We start from the raw sequence: 24,824 nt of genomic DNA, 5'->3' as shown, positions 1-24,824 counted from the left end.
GGGAGCTGTTTAAAAAAATAATAATCATAATAAAAACAATCCTGTGAAATTCTGAGATTTGTGACAATCCTGTTTACTGGATGGATTCTTTTGTTTAGAGATTCAGGGCCACATTTGCTTCCCTTATGCACATGCCTGGTTCCACTGATGTTGCTATTTGTATACCTAGGAGTAACCCATCTGTTTCCCAAACCTTGATATTCAATTACAAGCTATTCTAGAAACTGACACATTATACTGCACCTTAGGAAGTCATTAATTCCATCTATACCATTGAACTCATGGAGCCCAATTGACCACTACTGTAAGCAGGATTACTCCACTGGCTTCAATGGAATTGGATTGGTTTACATCAGTAGTGAATTTGGCCCAGTTCTTCAATAATAATTAATGATCAAATGGGAAAAAGAAAGCAGAGGTTTTATTGGTTTGTTTATATTTAAGTCAAAACTAAACAAACTGAGTGGCATAAACTAAATGTATGATAGTGCAAGAGGTACCTGGAGAATATATGGGCACATGTTTGAGAAGGCCAAGGTAACATGTGCATGCATATTATGACATCCCTGACAGTAAATTCATTAGATCACTTGTACCCCAGCAGTATGGCTGTAGTATATACAAAGATCTGAAGCATGGCCAGGAAATAAGATTTCCCCCAAATCTTCTCTAGAGTAGCAAGGTAATCAATCAATCAATTTAACACTGGCCAGGAGACATTTGGAGTGAGGAATGGGAGAACAGTGGAGGAGGAGGAGGAGGTCAAGGGACCGCTCACTGCTTAAAAGTACCTCGATGAATCAGAGGCCTGAATAAGGCATGGTTAGTAGGCATTCTTATCTTTCACAGGAGTGAGCTCACAGCTCCTCAGAAGGGTCTAGTCACTATTCTCATGAGCCTCCCCATACTGGATGAGAGTTTCATTGTTCCCAAGGGATGCAGCTCCCTTATAACATTTAGCCCAATGGTTAGATGGGATGTGGGAGAGCCAGGTTCGATTTCCTCCTTGGCCTGAGGGAGAGAAAAGATTTGAACAGGGACAAGCACTTCTTGGGAGAGTGCTCTAACTACTGAGCTATGGGATATTCTAATGGGGAGGGCAGGGGCTCCTGTAATCTCTCCTGTTGAAGCTGTTCCACTTTGGATAAGTTAAAAGTTCACTGGAGCAGGGGGACTGGACTGGACTCTGGGTCTCCCACCTCCCTGTTGGATACCCGTATCCACCAGGGGACTGTCATTTTTTTCTCTCTGGCCTAATGAATAAGTATTTAGGCACCTGGGTCCCTTTGTAGACCTGGGCCAATGACCTGTAGTACGGCGGCGGCAGAATGGACCTCTAAGCTGCATAGACCCCCATCTAACTTCTTACCCTACGTTTCCTGAAGCCCTTTCATTAAGCAGGACTGGAATTCACTGACATTACAGACAGGTGGAGCAAAGAGGCTAGTAGGGGTGGCAGGGAATGACAATATATCAAGTGCTCAGGGGCTGTGACTTGCTACAAGTGGGAAACCTGAAGGTGAGCGCTTTATGGGAGTTCCCTGTGGCAGCCCTCTGTCCTGGAAAATGAGAGTCAATGCCATGCTACAGATAGAGAGATGAAGAGACTTGCAGGAAGCCCTACGGGAAGCCAGTGTCAGAGCTGGCATCCGTGACTCTCTAGCTTGTGCTCAGACAGCCTCACTCACGAGGCATAAACGTCATTCGTGATACACATTCTCCCCACTACAAGGCTGAGAAACCTTAGGACTGTGCCCAGTTATTATACAGTGTTTCATGCAGCATTTTTCAGAACACACTAAATTAAACAGTTAACATACCACTCCAATCCTTCTTCTTGAAAGACCATTTCAACCTCATATCATTTATAAATCTTGGCTGCACTGAATTATTAAACTGAAGTCCTCAATAACCCCCATCAGTAAAAACACCACTGTGGCTTTTAGACTCTCATTTCTACCTTCTACAGTACTGCATTCTTCATTTTAATTACTGGCTCCACATTTTCAAAGCCCAGTGTCATATCTTTGCAGGATATTTGTCCTCCTAAGAAAAGGCGGATTGGCAAATATGTCGCTAGGCGTGACAGTAAGTGTGTTCCCAAAGGACAGGTGAGGGGAAGGATCACATTTTTATCTAGGAGATCCATAGACACAGCAAAGTAAAGGGAGGAAACAGTTGCTGCTGCTTGTGCTGCAGTTGTGTGACTTAAGACACTCTTCCTGCATTCTCATCATCACATGGAGTCTGTGTGGAGAGGATCCTTCTGTGAAGTAAAAGAATATTTCCTGTTAGTAAGGGAACAACAGGGAAATGGCAGGTGATCTACAAGTGGAAAATGTATGGTTCATGATGATGAATAGGTCTGCCCAGCTGGAATGTAAGAGCCTACATGAATTAAACACAATCAAACCCTGAACATTTTCTCTTTCTGTCATTTAGACCAGTGGTTCTCAACCTTTCCAGCTGACTGTACCCCTTTCAGGTGTCTGATTTGTCTTGCATATCCCAAGTTTCACCTCACTTAAAAACTACTTGCTTACAAAATCAGGGTATGTCTACACTACGAAATTAGGTCGAATTTATAGAAGCCGGTTTTATAGATATCGGTTTTATACAGTCGATTGTGTGTGTGTCCCCACATAAAATGCTCTAAGTGCATGAAGTCGGCGGACCGCGTCCACAGTACCGAGGCTAGCGTCGACTTCAGGAGCGTTGCACTGTGGGTAGCTATCCCACAGTTCCCGCAGTCTCCGCCGCCCATTGGAATTCTGGGTTGAGATCCCAATGCCTGATCATGCTAAACAGTGTCGCGGTGGGTTCTGGGTACATGTCGTGAGGCCCCTCCCCCTCCTTCAGAGCAATGGCAGACAATCGATTCGCGCCTTTTTACCTCGGTTACCTGTGCAGACGACATACCACGGCAAGCATGGAGCCTGCCCAGCTCAGCTCACCGTCACCATATGTCATCTGCGTGCCGGCAGACGTGGTACTGCATTGCTACACAGCAGCAGCTAATTGCCTTTTGGCAGTAGATGGTGTATTACAACTGGTATCCGTCATTGTCGTATTCCAGTTCAATCAGAGGCACCTGGGCAGACATGCTTTGTCTCCTGGAGACTCAGTCCTGCCGGCAGTCCTATTGAACCATCTTGACTATGATGGCTAGCAGTCGTAGTACAGTATCTTCTGCCAAGCACCCAGAAGATGCCGAAGGCTATCAGTCATGCTGCACTGTCTGCTGCCAGCTTAAGATGTAAAAAATAGATGTATTCATTTGCTTCCCCCTCTCTCCGTGAAATCAACGGCCTGCTAAACCCAGGGTTTTGAGTTCAATCTTTGGGGGGGCCATTCTGTGTGACAGTTGTTTGTGTTTCTCCCTGATGCACAGCCACCTTTGTTGATTTTAATACCCTGTACCTGTACGCCATGTCGTCAGTCGCCCCTCCCTCCCTCTGTCAGTTTCGCGCCTTTTTTCAGACCAGACGCCATAGCACTGGGATCATGGAGCCCGCTCAGATCACCGCGGGAATTATGAGCACTATGAACACCACACGCATTGTCCTGGAGTATATGCAGAGCCAGGACATGCCAAAGCAAAACCAGGACCAGCCGATGAGGCGATTGCAGCGTGGCGACGAGAGTGATGAGGAAATTGACATGGACATAGCCCTCGCACAAGGTACGGGCCCCAGCAATGTGTAAATCATGGTGTTACTGGGGCAAGTTCATGCCGTGGAACGCCGATTCTGGGCCCGGGAAACAAGCACAGACTGGTGGGACCGCATTGTGTTGCAGGTGTGGGACGATTCCCAGTGGCTGCGAAACTTTCGCATGCGTAAGGGCACTTTCATGGAACTTTGTGACTTGCTTTCCCCTGCCCTGAAGCGCCAGGATGAGAGCAGCCCTCACAGTGGAGGAGCGAGTGGCGATAGCCCTGTGGAAGCTTGCAACGCCAGACAGCTACCGGTCAGTCGGGAATCAATTTGGAGTGGGCAAATCTACTGTGGGGGCTGCTGTGATCCAAGTTGCCAGGGCAATCAAAGACCTGTTGATATCAAGGGCAGTGACTCTGGGAAACGTGCAGGTCATAGTGGATGGCTTTGCTGCAATGGGATTCCCAAACTGTGGTGGGGCGATAGACGGAACCCATATCCCTATCTTGGCACCGGAGCACCAAGCCACCGAGTACATAAACCGCAAGGGGTACTTTTCAATGCTGCTGCAAGCCCTGGTGGATCACAAGGGACGTTTCACCAACATCAATGTGGGATGGCCGGGAAAGGTATATGATGCTCGCGTCTTCAGGCACTCTGGTCTGTTTCGAAAGCTGGAGGAAGGGACTTTCTTCCCGGACCAGAAAATAACCGTTGGGGATGTTGAAATGCCTATCGTGATCCTTGGGGACCCAGCCTACCCCTTAATGCCATGGCTCATGAAGCCGTACACAGGCAGCCTGGACAGTAGTCAGGACCTGTTCAACTATAGGCTGAGCAAGTGCCGAATGGTGGTGGAATGTGCATTTGGACGTTTAAAAGCACGCTGGCGCAGCTTACTGACTCGCTCAGACCTCAGCGAAACCAATATCCCCATTGTTATTGCTGCTTGCTGTGCGCCCCACAATATCTGTGAGAGTAAGGGGGAGACATTTATGGCGGGGTGGGAGGTTGAGGCAAATCGCCTGGCCGCTGATTACGCACAGCCAGACACCAGGGCGGTTAGAAGAGTACAGCAGGGCGCGGTGCGCATCAGAGAAGCTTTGAAAACCAGTTTTGTGACTGGCCAGGCTACGGTGTGAAACTTCTGTTTGTTTCTCCTTGATGAACCCTCTGCCCCCCCCAACCAGTTCACTCTACTTCCCTGTAAACCAACCACCCCACCCTCCTCTCCCCCCTTCGAGCACCGCTTGCAGAGGCAATAAAGTCATTGTTACTTCACATTCATGCATTCTTTATTAATTCATCACATAACTAGGGGGATAATTGCCAAGGTAGCCCGGGAGGGGTGGCGGAGGGGGGAAGGAAAAGGACACACTGCAGTTTAAAGCTTTAACACTTATTGAAGGCCAGCCTTCCGATGCTCGGGCAATCATCTGGGGTGGAGTGACTGGGTGGCCGGAGGCCCCCCCACCGTGTTCTTGGGCATCTGGGTGAGGAGGCAATGGGACTTGGGGAGGAGGGCTGTTGGTTACACACAGGGCCGTAGCAACAAAGAACGTGGCCCCCACCGAACATATGTCCAGGCGGGGCCCCTTACAATGCAGAAACTGGAATGCGGTATTTATTTTGCCACTTTTAGGGGTCCCCTTCCTTGCGGGGCCCCCTCCAGTCAGAGGGTACGGAGGGCGCTCACTACGCCTCTGGTTACACAGGGGCTGTAGCGGCGGTCTCTGCTCCTGCTGCCTTTCCTGCAGCTCAACCATACGGTGGAGCATATCAGTTTGATGCTCCAGCAGCCGGAGCATCGACTCTTGCCTTCTGTCTGTAAGCTGACGCCACCTATCATCTTCAGCCCGCCACTTGCTCTGTTCATCCCGCGATTCAGCCCGCCACCTATCCTCTCGTTCATATTGTGCTTTTCTGTAGTCTGACATTGACTGCCTCCACGCATTCTGCTGTGCTCTTTCAGCGTGGGAGGACATCTGGAGCTCCGTGAACATATCATCCCAAGTCCGCCGTTTTCTCCTTCTAATCTTCGCTAGCCTCTGCGAAGGAGAAACATTTGCAGCTGGTGGAGGAGAAGGGAGAGGTGGTTAAAAAAAGACACATTTTAGAGAACAATGGGTACACTCTTTCACGTTAAATTTTGCTGTTCACATTACACAGCACGTGTGCTTTCGTTACAAGGTCGCATTTTTCCTCTTATATTGAGGGCCTGCCGGTTTGGTGTGAGAGCTCACTCACGCAGTGCCAGGCAACAGAATTCGGCTTGCAGGCAGCCATGGTAAGCCACAGTCTTTTGGCTTTTTTAACCTTCATAACATTTGAGAATGGTTTCAAACAGCAGCGCCCTCATGTCCCATACCAAGGACCCATTGGGTTGGCCATTTAAAATGGGTTTGCAATGTAAAAGGAGGGGCTGGGGTTTCCGGGTTAACATGCAGCACAAACCCAACTACCCCCCCCCCCCACCCCCAATTCTCTGGGATGATCACTTCACCCCTCCCCCCCCACCGCGTGGCTAACAGCGGGGAACATTTCTGTTTAGCCGAGCAGGAACGGGCACCTCTGAATGTCCCCTTAATAAAATCACCCCATTTCAACCAGGTGACCGTGAATGATATCACTCTCCTGAGGATAACAAAGAGATAAGGAATGGATGTTGTCTGCATGCCAGCAAACAGCGGGACCATACGCTGCCATGCTTTGTTATGCAATGATTCCAGACTACGTGCTACTGGCCTGGCGTGGTAAAGTGTCTTACCATGGCGGACGGGATAAGGCAGCCCTCCCCAGAAACCTTTTGCAAAGGCTTTGGGAGTATATGAAGGAGAGCTTTCTGGAGATGTCCCTGGAGGATTTCCGCTCCATCCCCATACACGTTAACAGACTTTTCCAGTAGCTGTACTGGCCGCGATTGCCAGGGCAAATTAATCATTAATCACGCTTGCTTTTAAACCATGTGTAATATTTACAAAGGTACACTCACCAGAGGTCCCTTGTGTGCCCTCAGGGTCTGGGAGCACGCCTTGGGTGAGTTCAGGGGTTACTGGTTCCAGGTCCAGGGTGATAAACATATCCTGGCTGTTGGGGAAACCGATTTCTCCGCTTCCTTGCTGTGAGCTATCATCTTCCACGTACCCCGAACCCGCTTCCTTGTTGCGTGTTTCTCCATTGACGGAGTCAAAGCACACGGTTGGGGTAGTGGTGGCTGCACCCCCTAGAATGGCATGCAGCTCTGCGTAGAAGCAGCATGTTTGCGGCTCTGCCCCAGACCTTCCGTTTGCCTCTCTGGCTTTGTGGTAGGCTTGCCTTAGCGCCTTAATTTTCACACGGCACTGCTGTGCGTCCCTGTTATGGCCTCTGTCCTTCATGGCCTTTGAGACTTTTTCTAATATTTTGCCATTTCGTTTACTGCTACAGAGTTCAGCTAGCACTGATTCATCTCCCCATATGGCAAGCAGATCCCGTACCTCCCGTTCTGTCCATGCTGGAGCTCTTTTGCGATCCTGGGACTCCATCATGTTTACCTGTGCTGATGAGCTCTGCGTGGTCACCTGTGCTCTCCACACTGGGCAAACAGGAAATGAAATTCAAAAGTTCGCGGGGCTTTTCCTGTCTACCTGGTCAGTGCATCTGAGTTGAGAGTGCTGTCCAGAGCGGTCACAATGAAGCACTGTGGGATAGCTCCCGGAGGTCAATAACGTTGAATTCCGTCCACACTACCCCAAATCCGACCCGCAAAGGCCGATTTTAGCGCTAATCCCCTCGTCGGAGGTGGAGTAATGAAACCGGTTTAAAGAGCCCTTTAAGTCGAAAGAAAGGGCTTCGTCATGTGGACGTGTCCAGGCTTAATTCGATTTAACGCTGCTAAAGTCGACCTAAACTCATAGTGTAGACCAGGCCTCAGACATAAAAATACAAAAGTGTCAGCATAATATTACTGAAAAATTGTTTACTTTCTCATTTTTACCATGTAATTATAAAAGAAATCAATTAGAAGATAGATATTGTACTTATTTTTCGGTGCACAGTATATAGAACAGTAAAAACAAGTCATTGTCTGTATGAAATTTTAGTTTGTACTAACTTCACTGGTGCTTTTTATGTAGCCTGTTGTAAAACTAGTCAAATATCTAGATGAGTTGAGGTACCCCCTGGAAGACTTAGGAGTACCCCTGGTTGAGAAGTACTGATTTAGAGGCATTAGTATTGGTGAAAGGGGCTGAACTGACAGCCCTAGACTGAAGAACAGGGACAGACAGCATATGTAATACATTGGCAGAGGGCATGACTGATGTCCACCAGTGGACAAGCCACTAGTAGGGGAACAGCCTACTATTGCTACCAGCTAAGGGAGTTACTCCTGTGGCTCTAGTAAAGGTCTGACCCTAAAGGTCCCAAGATCAAGCTTTGCTGATGACTCACCTGGGTAGGTCATTACAAAAGGTGAACGACCGTGCAAGCCAACTTCTCACCATTGGTATGTCGCAACAGGATACTGGACAACCATGTCATGGATGAGAAAATATTACGCATTCAATCCTTGGGCACTCTATAGAGATTTCCAACAAGGGGGACAGTTAGTGCCAGTTATAGTGGGGCCACGTTTGTGATGTGGGCACCTGTCCACAGGAGAACTGGACTGAGATTCTCCAACTCATTGCACACAGACCAATGAACAGTCATTAGCTGGTAACAAATTTTAGTATCTAGGTCTTAGGCTACATTGCAAATGAAGAACCTACAAAGTCTCTATATCCCATGACCACTTATCATAAGTCACATTTAGAATACATTCTCCTATCTCCTCCTCCCTCAAAGATCATCAGCCCACACAATCATCAGCTCTTTGAATCCACCTCAATCTGCTTGGAGCAAGAGTCACTCTTTCTGTCTAGTTTCTTTCTTACTTGTGCTATTTCTATTTCATTACTAGTAAAATCGCTGGGACCAACAATGACAAACACAGATACAGTAGAAAATGCAGTGAAGATTCTAGGGACCACTTGGCTTCTCTGTTACGATTGTAGACAAACCTACCAATGGAGATAATAAAAAGCTATGTGGATTCCTGCTTTCTAGGAGCTGGACTGAGGCCGAAACACATTTTTCATTAGCCACCTAGTAGTCACTGGATGACAAGCACTATTAGTCTTTACTGATCTGGGCTGAATTTGAACCAGGGACCGTGAAGTAAATCCCATTATCAACCCCCTGAGCCATCCAGTCCCTTATGGAGGGCACTAGGTAGTCTGACTAGTTTACTTTGCTCATTCCCCTGTTTGACATTAACATCTGAAGACAGGGACTGTGGCTCTCTATAGAGCCACATAATCCTATTTTCCCCTTCCCCTGACTGTCTATCATAGTATTCCTAGACCATCAAGAGTCAAAAGAGCAAGACCCCCAAGCTTGGGACCTGATCACTGATCTTCCCCCCCCCACGGGGGATGGGCAGAAAATATGAGATTTTGTCCAGCTCAGACTCTGAGCTCATTGTGGGCAGCAACACCATGAAAGACAGTAAATAGGTAATCAAATGACTCCATTGCTCTCAACCTTTCTTACTGGTTTAAAGGTAGACACATCCAGTCCACACTAAGAAGCAAGTGCCTACAAGAGACACAGATTTTAACACTAGATTTCCCTTTTAGTCCCTGGGGTAATAATGTTTCTGGGGAGCCATTGTGCAGCCTCGAAATGGTGCAATAAGAAGCCAAATGTTACATACATATGAACAAGAATGAAACCTGCAATGACACCAGCTGCAGTGAGTTACAAGGGCCAACAATCCTCATGCTTCAGAGCACAAATTAGTGGTCAGGAAGAAACTGCCCTTCCCCACAACCCTTGGAATGTTACTGCAGAATGAGGTAAATTTCCTTTTTATTAGTAATAGGTGGCATCCATCATTAGTTTTGGTAACATTTATTTATATGCTGTGAGTAATTATGATTATTTTCCATTATTAATAGCCACTGTGGCACAAGAGAAGGAGAGGAGTTGTATAATTTTCTGAAGCATCTGGAACTACCTGCTGTTGGGAGAGAGGACTAGGTGGATATTTGGTCTGATCCAATGGGTCATTTCTTTTCTTTCTTTTCCTTAGTTCACATGCCATCACTCTTGTAGTTCACATCTTTCAACCTACACTGCTGAGAACAGAGTCCTTCTGCAGCCCCCACAAGTGGCGCTCTGCTTTTCAGACGGGTTCCCATTGAACAAAACATGAGGTTCCTTTTGCATCTGAGCAGGAGGAGTGTGTTGCAGAAGCCCAGACCCTACCTGAGCACAAGGACTGTATTTTCATTTCACTTAAATTAATTGCTAGTGGTTTTGCCCCTGCACAGAAAGGAGCTTAGTGAGAAAGTCAAAACACATCTCAGCCAAAGGGGAGGGCGGGGAAACTAGCCCCATAAATTAAGGCAAGCAAGTGTATCCTAGGAACAAGAAAGAGCTCATGCAGACAGGGCAAACCATGCCATGCATAGAAAGCAAATCCCCAGTGTCGGTCCCCCTTCGTGCCATTCCAAGCAAATCTCTATGTGAAGTATTTGTGAGCAAGCTGGAAACAGTGAGGCCCTGGAAAAATAATTACGAAATAAACTACTCTTTGGTGGCATCTGTCCCAAAGGGAACAAAGTGTCTTTTGTGAAAGACTCCCACCAGAAGCCTTGCAGAGTTTGAACTGTGTCCTTGGACCCCACCGGTATGAAACCCAAAGCAAGATCTTATTGTTCCCCTTTGCTTTTACTACTGAACGTGGGGCTGAAAATCCAAATAGATTAAAGAAAATATGACTAATCAACCACGTCTGGGCTGCCTTTTTCCCAGCACATGAATCAACTTTACTATGGTTTAAGGAAATCTATTAGCATTACCAAGAGATGGAATATAAAACAGGGTAAGATGATTAAACATGGTGAACAGATGATCCTCAGACTTTAACATTGGAACAGTAACTCGTTTGCCATATTGGGCTTGAGACTTTTTTCACCCAGCACATACTGGCTAAAGTTGGGATTTTCAATGGGCCAAACTGAAATTCAATGGAATTTGAGTGCCTAGATAATATAGCCCCTTAGATGGAGATTTTCAAAAGATCTTAGAATTGACTTTACCTTCTTCTGGAGAAGGCAACATGGGCCAGTCACACTGCGTAATGTATCACTAGAAGCTGCTCAGATACATGGTGAGGGGTGCAATGTAAAAACCAAAATAAACTAGCTTGTCCTTCTATTCAGAGCAGGTGGGCCTTATCCCCAGTCAGTCAGTTCCCTGCCGTCATTTGGGTGTGGGAGGTCACTGGAGGAGCATGGTCCTTCCTACCTTTACCTGTGTTGTAAATTTAAGAGGTAGCAGTTGATGAGGAAATGAAAAATACCTGTAACGTCTCCACTGCAGCCAAACCCGTCTTGTCTCAGCAAGGCCCGTTAGCCGATGATGGGTCCTTGTCATCATATCGCCTGTTCCCTCGGGAAGGAGAGGCAGGAGGGAAAGGATTAGCTCTGTAATCAAACAAAACAGAGATGGGGAAAGAGCTGAGAGCCCACGTAAACAATACACCAATGAAGGACTCCCCCCCACGTGACAGATGACCTGCAAAGAAGCCTTCCTCTGGACACAGGGCTGCACCTTGTAACAGTTGTACAAGCTATACAACTGCAAGCTTGCATCCATAGGGCTTGATTCTCCTCACACTTACCCCAGTGTAAAATCAGGAGCAACATCACTGAAATCAAAGAAGAAAGGTTGGGGTAACATCAGTGCAATATCAGACTCAAGGCTCATTGTCTTGCATACTCTTGGGAATATGGGTTAGCCAGGTGGTAGCACTATGTTACCAAATGCCACAGAACCGCCATTTAAAAAATCATGGGAGAAAATGATATACAGCATGGAATGACAAATCAGGGCTCAATTTCTGTTCAATTAAAAACAAAAAGGGAGAGGCGGTGCATCCCTATTTTGCTTGCAACAATGCAGCTGGGTTTCTTGAAATGCTTCACTGTAGTGCAAAGTCACATAGTCCTCATGGCCAGGTAGGTATTTTGATTTATATAGACCTGCACCCTCTTCTATTAGAGAGTGGGTGGAACTTATGAGATACATTTTCAACCATTCTTCTTAAATACATACTTCCCAGACCACCTCTCCCTGTTAAGTAACTGTTTCCCCCCCAACTCTCACCCCCTCTTCTCAGGGCAGGGATATTGAAAAGCAACTCTCTCCAAAGCAGTTTCCTTCCATGAGAATCTTTAATAAAAATGCAGTGGATTGTAAATCGTTGATATAGAGAGCTAGGAAATTGAGAGAGATAAATATACAAAAATCTAAACGTGCTGCCGAGACAGCAATCTCTGAAGGAAAATGGTGCTGAGTAACATTATTTCCCCCAGTAGTTGCAAGTCACTCGGCAAACTTGAGTTAAGTTCACACCTCATTGTGTCTTGACAGCCTCATTGGGAAGGCAATGAAATTCTCTAACAGTACTCCCTACCCCCAAAAATCAGCTTAAATATTAGAAGGCCCCCAATTAAAGTCAGAGAGCTGGCAGCTGCCCTGCAGTGATTAATGGGTTCACACGTCTCCTGATGCTCTGGCTCGGCTGTGCACAGTGCGATATTTGAGAATTTCACAACCTCACCACCCCCTTTGCTTTCACAGATGCTCAGCCTGGCTTTCCAGTCACTGCTCACTAATGCCGGTAAAATGAAAGCTCAGTTTGTCTGTCTAGGATCTCTATGCAGTGATAACGATCTCTCTCACAGGTAAATGTCCTTAGGAATTGTACTTTGAGTGGTGCACCATAAATGACTAGTACTCTTCTAAACTAATATAAAAAAACAACACAGTAATGAAGAGATTAGACGGAGCTGCCTGCTGACACAAACAGGCAGGAAGAGCAGTGTCATCACAATGGGGGTGAGGGAAATCTTATTTCACTATGAAATCGGTAACACACAACCCAGAAACTAGCATGCACACTCCAACCAAGGATTCTGGCTAAATCTATTAATCTCTGTGAACGTCTGCACTAATCTGTCATCCGCATAAGACATCTGCTCAGGTGGCAATGTGTTGAACTCTGCATCCAGCTGTGAGCAGCTTTCAAGACACATGTACATCTCCCCGCTTAGGAAACTCAGGGCTGGTCTATACTAGAAACTTACATTGGCATAGCTACATCTCTCAGGCATGTGAAAAATCCACACCCGAGAGACATAGCTACACTGACATAATCCCCAGTGTAGACAGTGTTAGGTTGTCATCGACCTAGCTACCACCTCTTGAGAAGGTGGATTACCTACGCCAAAGAGAGAAGTCCTCTTGTTGGCGTAGGTAGTGCCTACACTGAAGTGCTACAGCGGCACAGCTGTAATTTTTATTTGTAGACATGCCCTCAGGAAAAGGAAAATAGGAACTAGTAGAGGCATGGCAGGCAACAGCAGGGGACATATCTCCAGCTAAACAGGGAGGACAGCACTCTCTTACATCCTTCCCCTTCCATTACATGAGTACTGGCTGCAAGGGGAGGCAATTAGCAATCTTAAAACCCATTCCTAATGAATTCATGCTGATGAATTCATTTGTTTCTTTTGGTCCTTCTTTTCGTGCTACTGAAAGGTGCTAGACAGACTGCCCTGAAGACTGAAGATTTATTTATTCACAAAGCAGGCGGAAGCATAGGCAACAGCAGTGTAAACTTCCCCCACAATGGGCCCGGCCAGCGCGCCTCAACCCTGAGCAGGAGGGAATGTTGCTAGGGAATGAGTGGAGTGAATGTCAGTGTCCATGGTCTATCCAGTCCTTAGTCTCTGCTGCTATGTCCAGCAAAGATCAACTAGTGCCATGTGTGGTAGTGGCTTGTGATGTGGTTACTTGTCCGTTGGGACTTGGACTGAGACTGCAAAAAATCATTTCACACAGGTTCAGCAAAATGATCACAATTTGATCAGCCATCAAATGATCACAACTTTCAGTCATTAGCAACCCAGATGAGAAACTGAAATCCTTCAGAGCACACCCCAGAGCACTACACACTGAATCAGGGGTTCTGCAAAAAGCATTTCCCCAGGGAGACCAGTTCACCCATTCTGCTTCTGTCCTCTATCCCTGCTGTCAAGTTGTCCTCAGCATATACAAAAGCTCATCTAGTTGGCTCACGTGCCGAACTTTTGAAAGAGCATTCCTCTTTGTGAGGGGACAAAAGAACGGAGTCCTATTGGCTCATCTTGAGTTGTTGAAATCTGTGCTAATAATTAGATATTGACTGCAAGTGAACGTGTATCTGTAAAAGAAGAGAAGCCTGGAAGATAATAATACCACCTTTGCAATTCTGTTGGGCCTTTCATCAGAGGATCTCAACAGACATTAACAAAACCTCACAACAGCCCTATGAGAAAGGCAAGTATCACCATGCTCATTTCAGATAGGAGAAATGAAGCAATGTGAGATTAACAGATTTGCCAAAGGTCACAGAACAGGTCAGTGGCAGAGTTTGGAATGGAATCCAGCAAGCTAGACTCCCAATCCTTTGTTCTGGCCATTAGTCCACACTAAGCCAAAAACTAACAATTGCTTAAAACCAAGAGACTTTTCAGACCACTCTAAGTGAGCATATGCTTTAATGCACTAGCATTTTGTATAAGCAATTGAATGTCATGCAGGATACACAGTGCATATAAAACCTCTACTGTGTAAGTGTGTGTACACAGCTGTACGCAAATTGGTTTCTCTGTTTACGTGCAACAGGTCATTGCTTCCAACAAAGTGCTTGCTGTACTCTATCATGTTTTTGTGCTGGACATGTGTGTGTATATATATAGGATGGCAATTGCTTTTCCACACACCAGCAGTCTGTACTGCTGTAGAAGCAGGTGTAGATAGTGCAGAATAAATCCCTGCTTAGAGTCATACTGTATTTTAAGCATGCGCTACATATGTGAGGCCCCTCCCTGATTCGGAGATGATGTTCTTGTTTAGGTTGCATTTTTTGTTTGTTTTAATTCTGAGCTTTATATTGTTGGTCATATTTTTACATGGTTGGCGTAGTTCTGCTGAGCAGCCTGGGCGGGCATGCAGGTGCTTTACACATAAAAATACTGCATGCATGACCATGCAAATAAGCAGCACCAAGGTAACCCACTAAAGAGGGGTGACAGGCTGTCTTCAGGAAATACTTGAGGCTTATCCTGAGAAGTTATGCTAAGCAGTAGCAGAGCGGCTCTCTAAAGCAGTGGGAATCTCAGGAAGTCAGTTCCATTTTGTGAGGCATGCTGAGAGTGTCCCTAGTGTATTCATCTTCCACACAGTCTATTTTGCAGCCTATCCATCATTTGAAGGAGATGGGGCGGCGGGAGGGTGGGGGAGAACAATCTCCCAGTTTATGCAGACATCAATAGAGTGATGGCCTCTACAGAGGCACAGCTGCAGACAACTGCTGAGACAAATGTAGAGGTGGGGGAAAAAAAACAGTCTGCAACCGAAGGGTGGGACAGTTTCTGAAAAGAGCTGGATGGGCCGTGGGAGGGGAAAAAGGGGCAAACTCAGCAATTAATGGAACTTTTCTTTCAAGGGTTTGCAGGTTGGAAGGAGGAGGGTCCTGGAGTGCATGATGCCCTCAGTTAAAGGTGGTTGAGGAAAATCCCCTCACTTTCTTGGTGTCCTGTGAAGTCTGAACTGATGGCCCAACTCCCAAAGGGAGGTGATAGAAGACAGCTCATAACCAGTGATCTCATAAGGCTGGCCCCATTAAAGTGTCATATTCAAGCATGTGCCCAATAAATCTACCTGACCTGTTCTATCTGCCTCTGATTAGACCTGGCTGACATTTAGTTAATCTCTTCAATTCCATCAGATCTGTCCCTCTCCTGGGATGGGTGTACTTGCAGCTGGAGAGAAGAGGAGTAACCTCTTCTCCCTAGCTGGCAGGACGCTCAGTCCCCAGAGGAAGGGAATGCGCCTCATACCACACCACAGTGATCGCTTCTAGCCAATTTGGAGACAAGCTTCAAACATAGATAATAGAAATGGGGGAGATCTACTTGCTGAAACTAATTCAACCCGTTGCCTATGCAGGATTGCTCCATATTTTTTTTCTAGTTTTAGGAAGGAGCCAGATCTTCATCCCTATTGTAGGATGACGTTTGGCATGATATGAAGCTGGGAGGGGAAGTCAGTAGCTAGAAGGGGGTAGAAGGAACCTTTGGAGAGCAGAGGACCTTTTCTTAGGGAGGGGGAAAACCAACCAATAGGCTGGCCAACCCTATAGAAAAACCAAGTTATCCCACTGAGGTTCAGTAGTCCCATGTTTCAGTTTGTGTTTTAAATAATCAGGAACACTTGCAGTGCAATCCTGCTGGAGGCAGCAAAAACACAGATGTTTCAAAAGTAGACAGAATGTTTTATGCAATACATCCAAACTCCAGGGCTCTCACAAACATTTTACACATTATACACAACCGGGAGAGCGCTTGGAATGATAGCACATGTGCCAGTCATGAGTATATCACCGGGAAGAGCATCTTAGGGGACGAGCCAAGAAAGACAAGATTCCTCAGCTTGCAGAATTGTCTCCCCCTTTGCCAGAGAGTTTCACACATGTTTGACAAAATTAAAATTCTGGGATGCGGGAAGATGACATCATCAGGCATGATTTAGCAAGGATGCCACTTAATCTCTTCTGTACTCTTTGTTAATATAACGGTCACTAAATGTCAGTGAAAAAAAAATTCCACATCACCAGTTTTTTCTCACTGGGAAGGCAAGTATTGTATTAAGTCTCAGGCATTATGTATTTTCTTTATGCAAATATATATAATATCCACACACATTTCCTGGAAGCAAATGGTCACCTAGAATGAAAGTGAAAAGCAGAAATGGGAATTTTCAGTGCTTTCCCCACCTATTTGTATTTATTACTGTACACTTCTGGGCCCCAAACAAACATCAGGGCTCCACTGTGCTAGGCACTGCACAAACACATAAGGAGAGAATGCCACTGCCCTGAAGAGCTTACAATCTAAATAAACAAAGAAGAAGTGGGGGTGGGGAAGGGGAAATGGAGGCAAAGTGAATTGCCTGAGGTCAGTGGCAGATCTGGGAACAGAACCCAGGTCGTTTGATTCCCAGTCCACTGCTCCAGCCACTGGAACACATGCCTCTCCTAATTCTTTGCCTTTTTATTTCTAGATATTTTGCAGTACAAATGTTCATAAGTGATCTCGCCTGCAGAAGAGTTTTCCCCGTTGGAGGAAAATAAAAGAAAAAAAAGACTCCCTGAGTGGCTGGCAGTATGGTGCCAGGCTTTGTTAAAATTCATTTGCCCCTAACAGGCAAAGACTTACACAGCCCAGACAGGAGATAGGATAAGTCTCCAATCAAACTCACTGTCATCTGACCAAACCAGCATTTTATTTCATTTCATTTTTTCCCTTTCAATACGGAAAGATGCCAGCTCAACATAAAAGCACACATATACACAGCATATACACAGCGAGAGACTAAGATAAAATAGAAAAATTACACTCAGATCTCTTGGAGTATTAGTTATAACATCACTATTTATTATTAAGGTGCTGGGGGAGTAGGACACACATGTAACTATTCTTCTCACCAGACTGTCTGCTCAAATAAGACCTTGAAGTGTCAGATGAGAAAAGTCTGTTCTTGGCTTATAAATATATCTCATCTCTTTTCTCCCTGCTCTTCCCCTCCCTTTAAAGCATAGGACCAAACACAAACTCCTTTCACAGTTTTGATTCATTCCTGAGAATGCAGATTAGAAGAAGCAGGAAGCAAGGGAGACCTTGGAATACTTTTCACTGCCTGAGGTTTTCCCTTGGAGATCAAGAGAGCAGACATGCAAGATCCTCTGAGACAGATGGATGGCTGAGATCTATTTTCCTAAAAGCTGCACAACCACAACCCTGGCATGACGATCATCTCTGTGCAGGTGCCATTTCACCATCCCCCACAGTAAGACACATCCTCCACAACAACAGCACAGTGCATTGTTGGGCTGAGATCTCTCAGTGAATTCAGGGATCATGAAAAGAGCTGAGATCGACCACGTTCGGGAAGGAAGTCCTCGATTCGTTCACTGAACAGGTACAGCAGCAGTGCAAGCTCCCGCACAGCAGTGCCTGTGCTCTCCCATTAGCATGTCCTCAGTCCTATTTTAGAGGGAACCCCTCTACGGCCCACAGGAGAATTCAGTCTGCATTCTATCTTTTACCTCTCTGCTAAGACTGACAGTGTGGGGGCTAGTTGAGATGCAGATGAGCTTCCTACTAAGAACGAAAGAAAAACCACAGACTCATTTCACATAGGTCACCAGAAAGATGGTCAACACCGATCCTACATCTCCCTTTGATGAAGGGGGATACAGGCTGCAAGGTAAACTCCTGATTTTGACTTGCCATTGCTTTTTGTAACCCAACCCTCTTATTCCCCACCATGGCGCTCCCTTTAGTTGATAAAGGGAGCTTGAATCCTGGAGAGATCTCCTCTTCCCCTTGCTTGGTCTATACTAGTCTAATTTTTTTTAAAATATCCCACTGCTGTACTGGTGGGAGCTCTAGTGTAGACAAGGCCCTGAGAGTTGCCAACATTGTCTAGACCTGCTTGGAGCAAGACTGGACATTTAAAAGTAGCAGCAGCTGGTCTACACTACTACCCTTACTGTTGACACCATCTACGTACCGGCACTGGAGGGAAATTTTAGGTCTAAAAGGCCAGTATAGACAGCATCTCTGCATGATAACACTATATTTGAGATCAGATGGGACCCTTGAGCTAACAGTTCAAAAATCTGTACATCTAGGGAACAGGTATTCTCAGTAGGATCTAAACACTGGATTGTGCTTCTGCTCCTGGTCCAAAGCAGCCAAGATCTACTGACAATCTCCTCTCTCAGGCTACTGGGGAAAATAAACTGTTTTTGTTTGTTTTATAATTAAGGAGATTTTATAAATTAATGAAGCAGCAAATGGTTTCACTGTTCCAAGAGCATGTTACCTATCTACAGACATCGCTATGTTTTTAAAGGAAGCAAGTTATTGTTAAAGATATTTCACAGCACCAAAACAGCTACATAAAAAGTAAATTATACATGAACTCTAATGGCTTTACGTGGGAGATTTCAGCCTCATGCATGTCTTGGAATTCTCTGATGGAATTTACAGGCCTCCTTCCAATGGATGCTGTGCTCAGAATGTACCCAAGTGGCGTTTTAACATAACAAGGGACAGAAATGAGAGCTCTACTAGTGCAGTAAATGACAAGAGACAATCGGTTACTAATGGATGGACCAGATCATTCTGCTTAGAGAAGAGGAAAAAGATTACTAGGCTTTGAAAAAAAAATCAAGCTACTTAAAAGGAAAAACTAAAGCCACCCATATAGGAAACTATTTTTAGCCCTTCTGCTGTTTCTAATGCAACTTGGTGATAAAAGTGCACTGAATTTACACCTTTCAAAAGGAAAAAATGCTGTGAATTTTGTTTTTGTAAGAGGCAGTTAAGCAGTTAAGGTGTTTATTTTTTAATGATCTAATAAGCTAGTTCTAATTTTTGCAGCTTCATTAGTACATTTCTGGCATTGCTGGGTTACCTTGTACTTTAATAGTTCTTAATAACCAAGACCTAAATCTTTACGCTTGTGTTACCTAAAACTATTGTCCTACTCTTTCCAATGCCAAAGGCCACAGACTGGTGGCTGAAGAGAAAGAGACTACAAAAGCTATTTGGACAATCATGCTTTCTTTCCTCGTTCTCCTCAGACACAATGATCCAGGCCTCAGAAATTAATTTTGCCTTCACTGGTGTGATATTTCTTGTGTTGACATGTCAGTCATCTACCTATTAAGAACACTGAAAGAAAATAATGCAGTAGACTGGTTGTTAAGCAATCTTAGGCATGATAGCTCTGAGAACTAGGTCAAGGGACATGGTAAGAATGCTGTTCTATTCTGTAGCATAGACAGGATTCAGCTTTTAAACCTTCTATTTGAACTCTGCAAACGCCATGGTCATGTCAGTGTGGGGACAGTTAACATCCTGATAGCAATACAGAGCATTGCTGTTGTAATGGGGTCTCCTCACACTACTAAAGTTGTAATGCAGACATTATGTTAGACTGAGCAACAAAATGGTCTGGGATGAAATTCCAGTTTTACTGAAGTCAACGGGAGTTTTACCATTTACTTCAATAGAGCCAAGATTTCACCCCAACTGTTATGCCAAGGGAAAATATTTCTGGGGTTGAGAGAGGGACAGCACAGAATAAAGCTGTGGCTGAACAAGTCTGTTAAACACTGTCCAGTTATTGCCATTCACTGCTCTGGGCTTGCAGAGAGAGACAAAAAAAAAGCTTTTTTAAATTTCATCTGTTGTTTTCCTCACCGTATTCCCAGATTTTCCTTTGTTTTTAATCATTGAAAGAAACCGTATAGAGCAGGCTTTTCTGGTTAGAGGGGTACTGGAATCCTTTCCTTGCCAATAGACATCAGGTACAATTTTCAAAAGCATCCAAATACCAATTTAACAAATGGCTCCTTCCCCCTCTCCTACTTATATATTTCAACATACTCCCTTAGAGATCTGGGAATCACCACATCACAGTGTAGATTACAACTCTTAAGGAAAATAATGTGCCGTCCACACCAAGTACACTCTTTCAATACTTACAACTCCCTTACAAGAAATGTTGGTATTTCACAACCAGGGAAAGCATGCATTCATCACCTGGGACTATGTTCTTGTCAGGCTACAACACATTTTTAGCTACCAATGTGTAAAGAAAAGCATCTGCAAAGTTTAATTGTAAAATGTGCATTTTCCCCGCCTCCCAAGCGCCAAACTCAACACTGTCAAATAGATTTTTAAGGAAGCTTTCCCCAAACCAAACTGACTTCTAAACTGAGCTGAAGCATGACAAGCTTTACCTGAAACTGAAGATGGGGAGGAGTGTCCAAGAGACTGAAAATAGGGCTCAAGAATGGAAAGGCCGCCACCACCACCTAAGCTTTCTTGTTGTTATCAAGGAGAACCAAACATTGAAGCTAGATTAATGAGCACTTTTTATGTTCACAATGCCACTAGCTGCACCCTCTCTCCACATATATCTCCAGCGCCGATGCCTGCCTCTCAGGACAGTGTATCATTTCACTATACTGTAGATGTCAAACTAGTTTGAATTCAGCCTTGCTCCCTGACAAAATTGACTTGCAAGAGGCAGTTGCCAGGCAGTCATTTCATTGCCTCATGAAAGATGGCCCTATTCTGTGCCATTCATGTCCAATTTCTCATAAAAAGTACGATGTGCTGCTCTAAATTCTGTGTTCAACATTTTGAAATGCTGTATCCGGGAGAACAAAGCCTGGAGGAAGAAAGAATGCTGATATCTCTATACATGTCCAGCAATTTAAGGGAAGGATACAGGACTCAACCAATTAGCCAGATACTGGAATTTCTGTGGTTTTTGGGAACCTGGTGATTCCCAGAATATAAATGTGACAACTGTGTTTCTGAACCATGCTTCAGCACACAGGTTTCCACAGTGGTAGAGGTTAGAATGTAGCACCTTAGGCCCACAGTGTTAGCCAGAGCCAGGTTCAAACACCATTCTTCCCAGAAAGGGGCTAAAGTACAAGGAATACTTTATAATGGATAATCAAGTCAACAAATTCCTCATTTTCTGCTCTTAAAAATCAAAGGGTTTTTTCTTGAATTTGTTGTTTAATCCTGTTTGCCAAATAATTTGCGAAAATATTATCCTGCTCCTCAGGAAAGTTCCCATGCCATATAATAAGAAGGGAGGAGTAGACAGAGTGACTCCCATCTCCCAATTAACATGTGGAATTGTGAGCCTTTGGCTCACCCTCAGTTATCTCCTTCCCCCATAAAAATCTAAACTCTGGGTAGCTGTGAAACCTCATGATGTGAGCCACATCAGAAAGACAATATATCATAGAAAGAGGGGTGAGGGAATGAAGATAAGATTAGCAATTATTACACAAAGCTAGGTGAACTCCTCAAGGATTGCCATCCATCCTAAACTAGAGAAGCACCTGGCTCTCCCTGCACAAATGCCAAATCTCCTCAGGACCTCCATCAGTTCCACTTATTCATCTACCACTTGTCAGGTGTTCATTTGTTTACATGGCTTATCAAAAGATACTTCCAATATGAAGGTTGTAAGAAATCCAATACTGTTACCATCTTGGGTTAGAATATACTTGCACATTCATTTCACTGGGGAAATAGGGCAAATGCCCTGCTTACTCTAATCCTCACCCCATCTCAGGATCCCAGCGTGCAGTATAAAATGTGGACCACATTGCTCGCTCAGATACACCAGTAAAATGAACTCCTGACCTACACTGGTATAACGGAGTACAATTATATATGACTGTCGTCCACCCCTGATCTGCAGTTACCTCTGGAAAGAAATATAGCAGCTATTGAACTAGAGACTAAGGTAGATTCCCCCTCTTATCTTTAGGCCTTCTAACCTGTGGTTCCCAACCTTTTCACACTACTGAACCCCTTTCAGGAGGTTGATTTGTCTTGCAGACCCCAACTTTTACCTCACTTAAAAACTTCTTGCTTACAAAATCAGACATAATGCAAAAGTGGCACAGCACATTATTACTGAAAAATCACAGAAGTAAAGCTGAACACATGACAGTCCGACCTGCACTAATCACTCAGTTCTCTTCACCTTGCCAAGTACGCACTCATTGGTTATTTTCCCAGTATAGCACATGCTCACATAAACCCAAGGAGTGCCTCAAAGGCATGTAGCATATTTTGGCCATTTCTTGCTCATTAAATCATTAAGTCTGTGTGAGACTTCATGTATGCCCATGACATAGGAACTAGGATAAGTTAAAGAACAACCTCCAGCCCTCTTCCTACCTCCCAGTAAGTAACAGAGAAATTCACACCGGCACTGCGGTCATCTTCTGCTACCTAAGCCAATGCACAGGGCCCACGAGGCCCCCATTTCAAGGAATACCTGCAGCATATGCAGACCTTTGCTGGAGCCAGCTCCCCCTCCAGAAAGCCCTGGTCCAGGGGGGGTTCTCAGGCAGGCCTGTGCTTTGGCAATTCTGCACCCTGCAATGGACCATAGGGGTCATTGCTACAGTGCCGCAAATTAGGACAGCTCTCACAGCTGCACTAGTCTGCACTGTACCAGCCCCTTCACCCTTGAATAGAAGAGGTGCTACCTGCTTCTTCTCTGCCGTTACACAGGGATGAATGAATCTGGCTATTATCTTGCACTTCTGCAAAAGCAAAGGTTTTTTTTGCAGGTCACAATGAGAAGCAAGCCACAAGGTCACTTCTGGCAACAAGCAGGGGTGACAAATTGAATTCACACTAGGGAATCTCTTTCCAGTGTCAAGCAGCCATTAAAACACACTTAAGAAAATCATGAAGGTAGGCTGGGGGGGAAGGATCTAGACACAAATGAAAGACAGTCCTCCACTCTCCCTTTTATTAAAAGGGAGCTTCCTTCCTCCACTTTTCACTAATGAGGGCAACGCTACTCTCAAGAGAAGAAAAAAAGACAGGTCATTGAGCCATCTGGAGGGATTTCAGAACTTGAGTACTTTACATCTAGGACCATAAATAAAAATGGATTTTCCATATCTAGATCATACATTCAAATTACATGCACAGCTACCATTGCATGCAAAAACAGAATGATGAATCTGATTTAATAGCCAACTATTTACTTCACATTTTTAATAAATGGGGGAGGGATAGCTCAGTGGTTTGAGCATTGGCCTGCTAAACCCAGGGTTGTGAGTTCAATCCTTGAGGGGGCCACTTAGGGATCTGGGGCAAAATCAGTACTTGGTCCTGCTAGTGAAGGCAGGGGGCTGGACTCCATGACCTTTCAAGGTCCCTTCCAGTTCTAGGAGATAGGATATCTCCATTAATTAAAAAATTTATTTAATTTAAATAATGATTGGTCAAGACTGAATTGTGGGTGCAAACATTAGGAGTTAGGTGACTAAATACCAGTGTATGCCTGCAAATCATAGAGGAAAAACAACTGTCTACCATCACAGTGCACTGAAAATGCAATAAAATAGGGCCACAATTAGTTGTGGGCACATAACTGACCTAGAGTAGGTTAACTGAGGCCCACTTTCTGTAACTCACGTGTTGATACATGGAATTTCTAGTGCAGTTGTCAGCATGGAGTATGATAGCAGAAAGCCATTTAGCACTGCTAGTAGGATTCAGCTATACCACTCAAGAGAAATACCCACTCCAACAGAGACAGAGAGAGCACCAGTCAAGTCTGTCGCTTAGCCTGAAAGGTCTCTCACCTGGGTTGCTTAGAAACATGAGCCTGCTGTTATACTGGCTAAACCCTAATGTTTACTCAAGCAAAAAATTCCAATTGACTTCAATGGGATTTTTTCCCCCAACTACATACTAAGTAAGGACTTCAGGATTTGCTCTTCAGTTATTCTGCACTTAGCTCTTAGCTCTAATTCCCCCAAGGCTTTTGTAATTAATATTGTTCTGCTATCTAAGGCCACATCTACACTAGAGAGTTTACAGTGGCACCGCTGTACCAGAGCCGTAACTAGGTATTTTTGCGCATGAGGCAAGAATTTAAAATTGCGCCCTCCCCCAGGGCTGGCTCTTCGGCGATGGGTCCCTCAGTCCCTCTCGGAGGGAAGGGCCTGCCGCCGAATAATGAATGAAGGGGCAGTGGTAGAGCCTGTGATTTTGGGGGGGGGTCAACTCATGATTTTTGACTTCTTGGGCTGGTAATGTTGCTTCCAACATGGTCTTTGGTTCCAGTCCAGTTCCAATCCAGAAAGGGACTCACAGGTTAAGAGAGGAGGGAGGTGCTGGATATCAGCAGTGGCCACTAGGGATCAGCATGTGTCCTGAGAATGCTGGGAGTTCAGGTTTGCAGGGCAGGATCAGAGGTGGCAGGTTTGTAGAAATTTTGGTGGTGCCCAGAACCCGCCCCCGCCCAAACTCCGCCCCCTCCACCTGCCCAAGGCTCTGGGAGGGAGTTTAGGTGAGGGAGGTGGTCTGGGGTGCAGGCCCTAGGCTGGGGCAAGGGATTGGGGTGCAGGCTCTGGGAGGGAGTTTGGGAATGGGAGAGGTGCAGAGGGATGGG

At 45.2% G+C, this 24,824-nt stretch overlaps 1 protein-coding gene across 1 annotated transcript in view; it reads right to left on the bottom strand.

The window, feature by feature from the left end:
* Positions 1-1,226: 1,226 nt before the first annotated feature.
* TRIM44 (tripartite motif containing 44) overlaps positions 1,227-24,824 on the bottom strand; it is a 98,852-nt gene continuing 75,254 nt past the window's right edge. The window contains exons 5-6 of the mRNA XM_026651479.2: positions 11,047-11,170; positions 1,227-2,266 (exon numbers count right to left, since the gene is read on the bottom strand). Coding sequence (XP_026507264.1) covers positions 11,083-11,170 — 88 coding nt within the window. The 3' untranslated portion in view covers positions 1,227-2,266; positions 11,047-11,082. The remainder of the gene's footprint in view (positions 2,267-11,046; positions 11,171-24,824) is intronic.

This window comes from Terrapene carolina, unplaced genomic scaffold (genome assembly GCF_002925995.2).
Source record: "Terrapene carolina triunguis isolate 2854851 unplaced genomic scaffold, T_m_triunguis-2.0 Scaffold96, whole genome shotgun sequence".
Lineage (NCBI taxonomy): Eukaryota > Metazoa > Chordata > Testudines > Emydidae > Terrapene > Terrapene triunguis.
The sequence above is the reverse complement of the archived record's forward strand: the minus strand, read 5'-3'. Positions and strand labels throughout refer to the sequence as shown.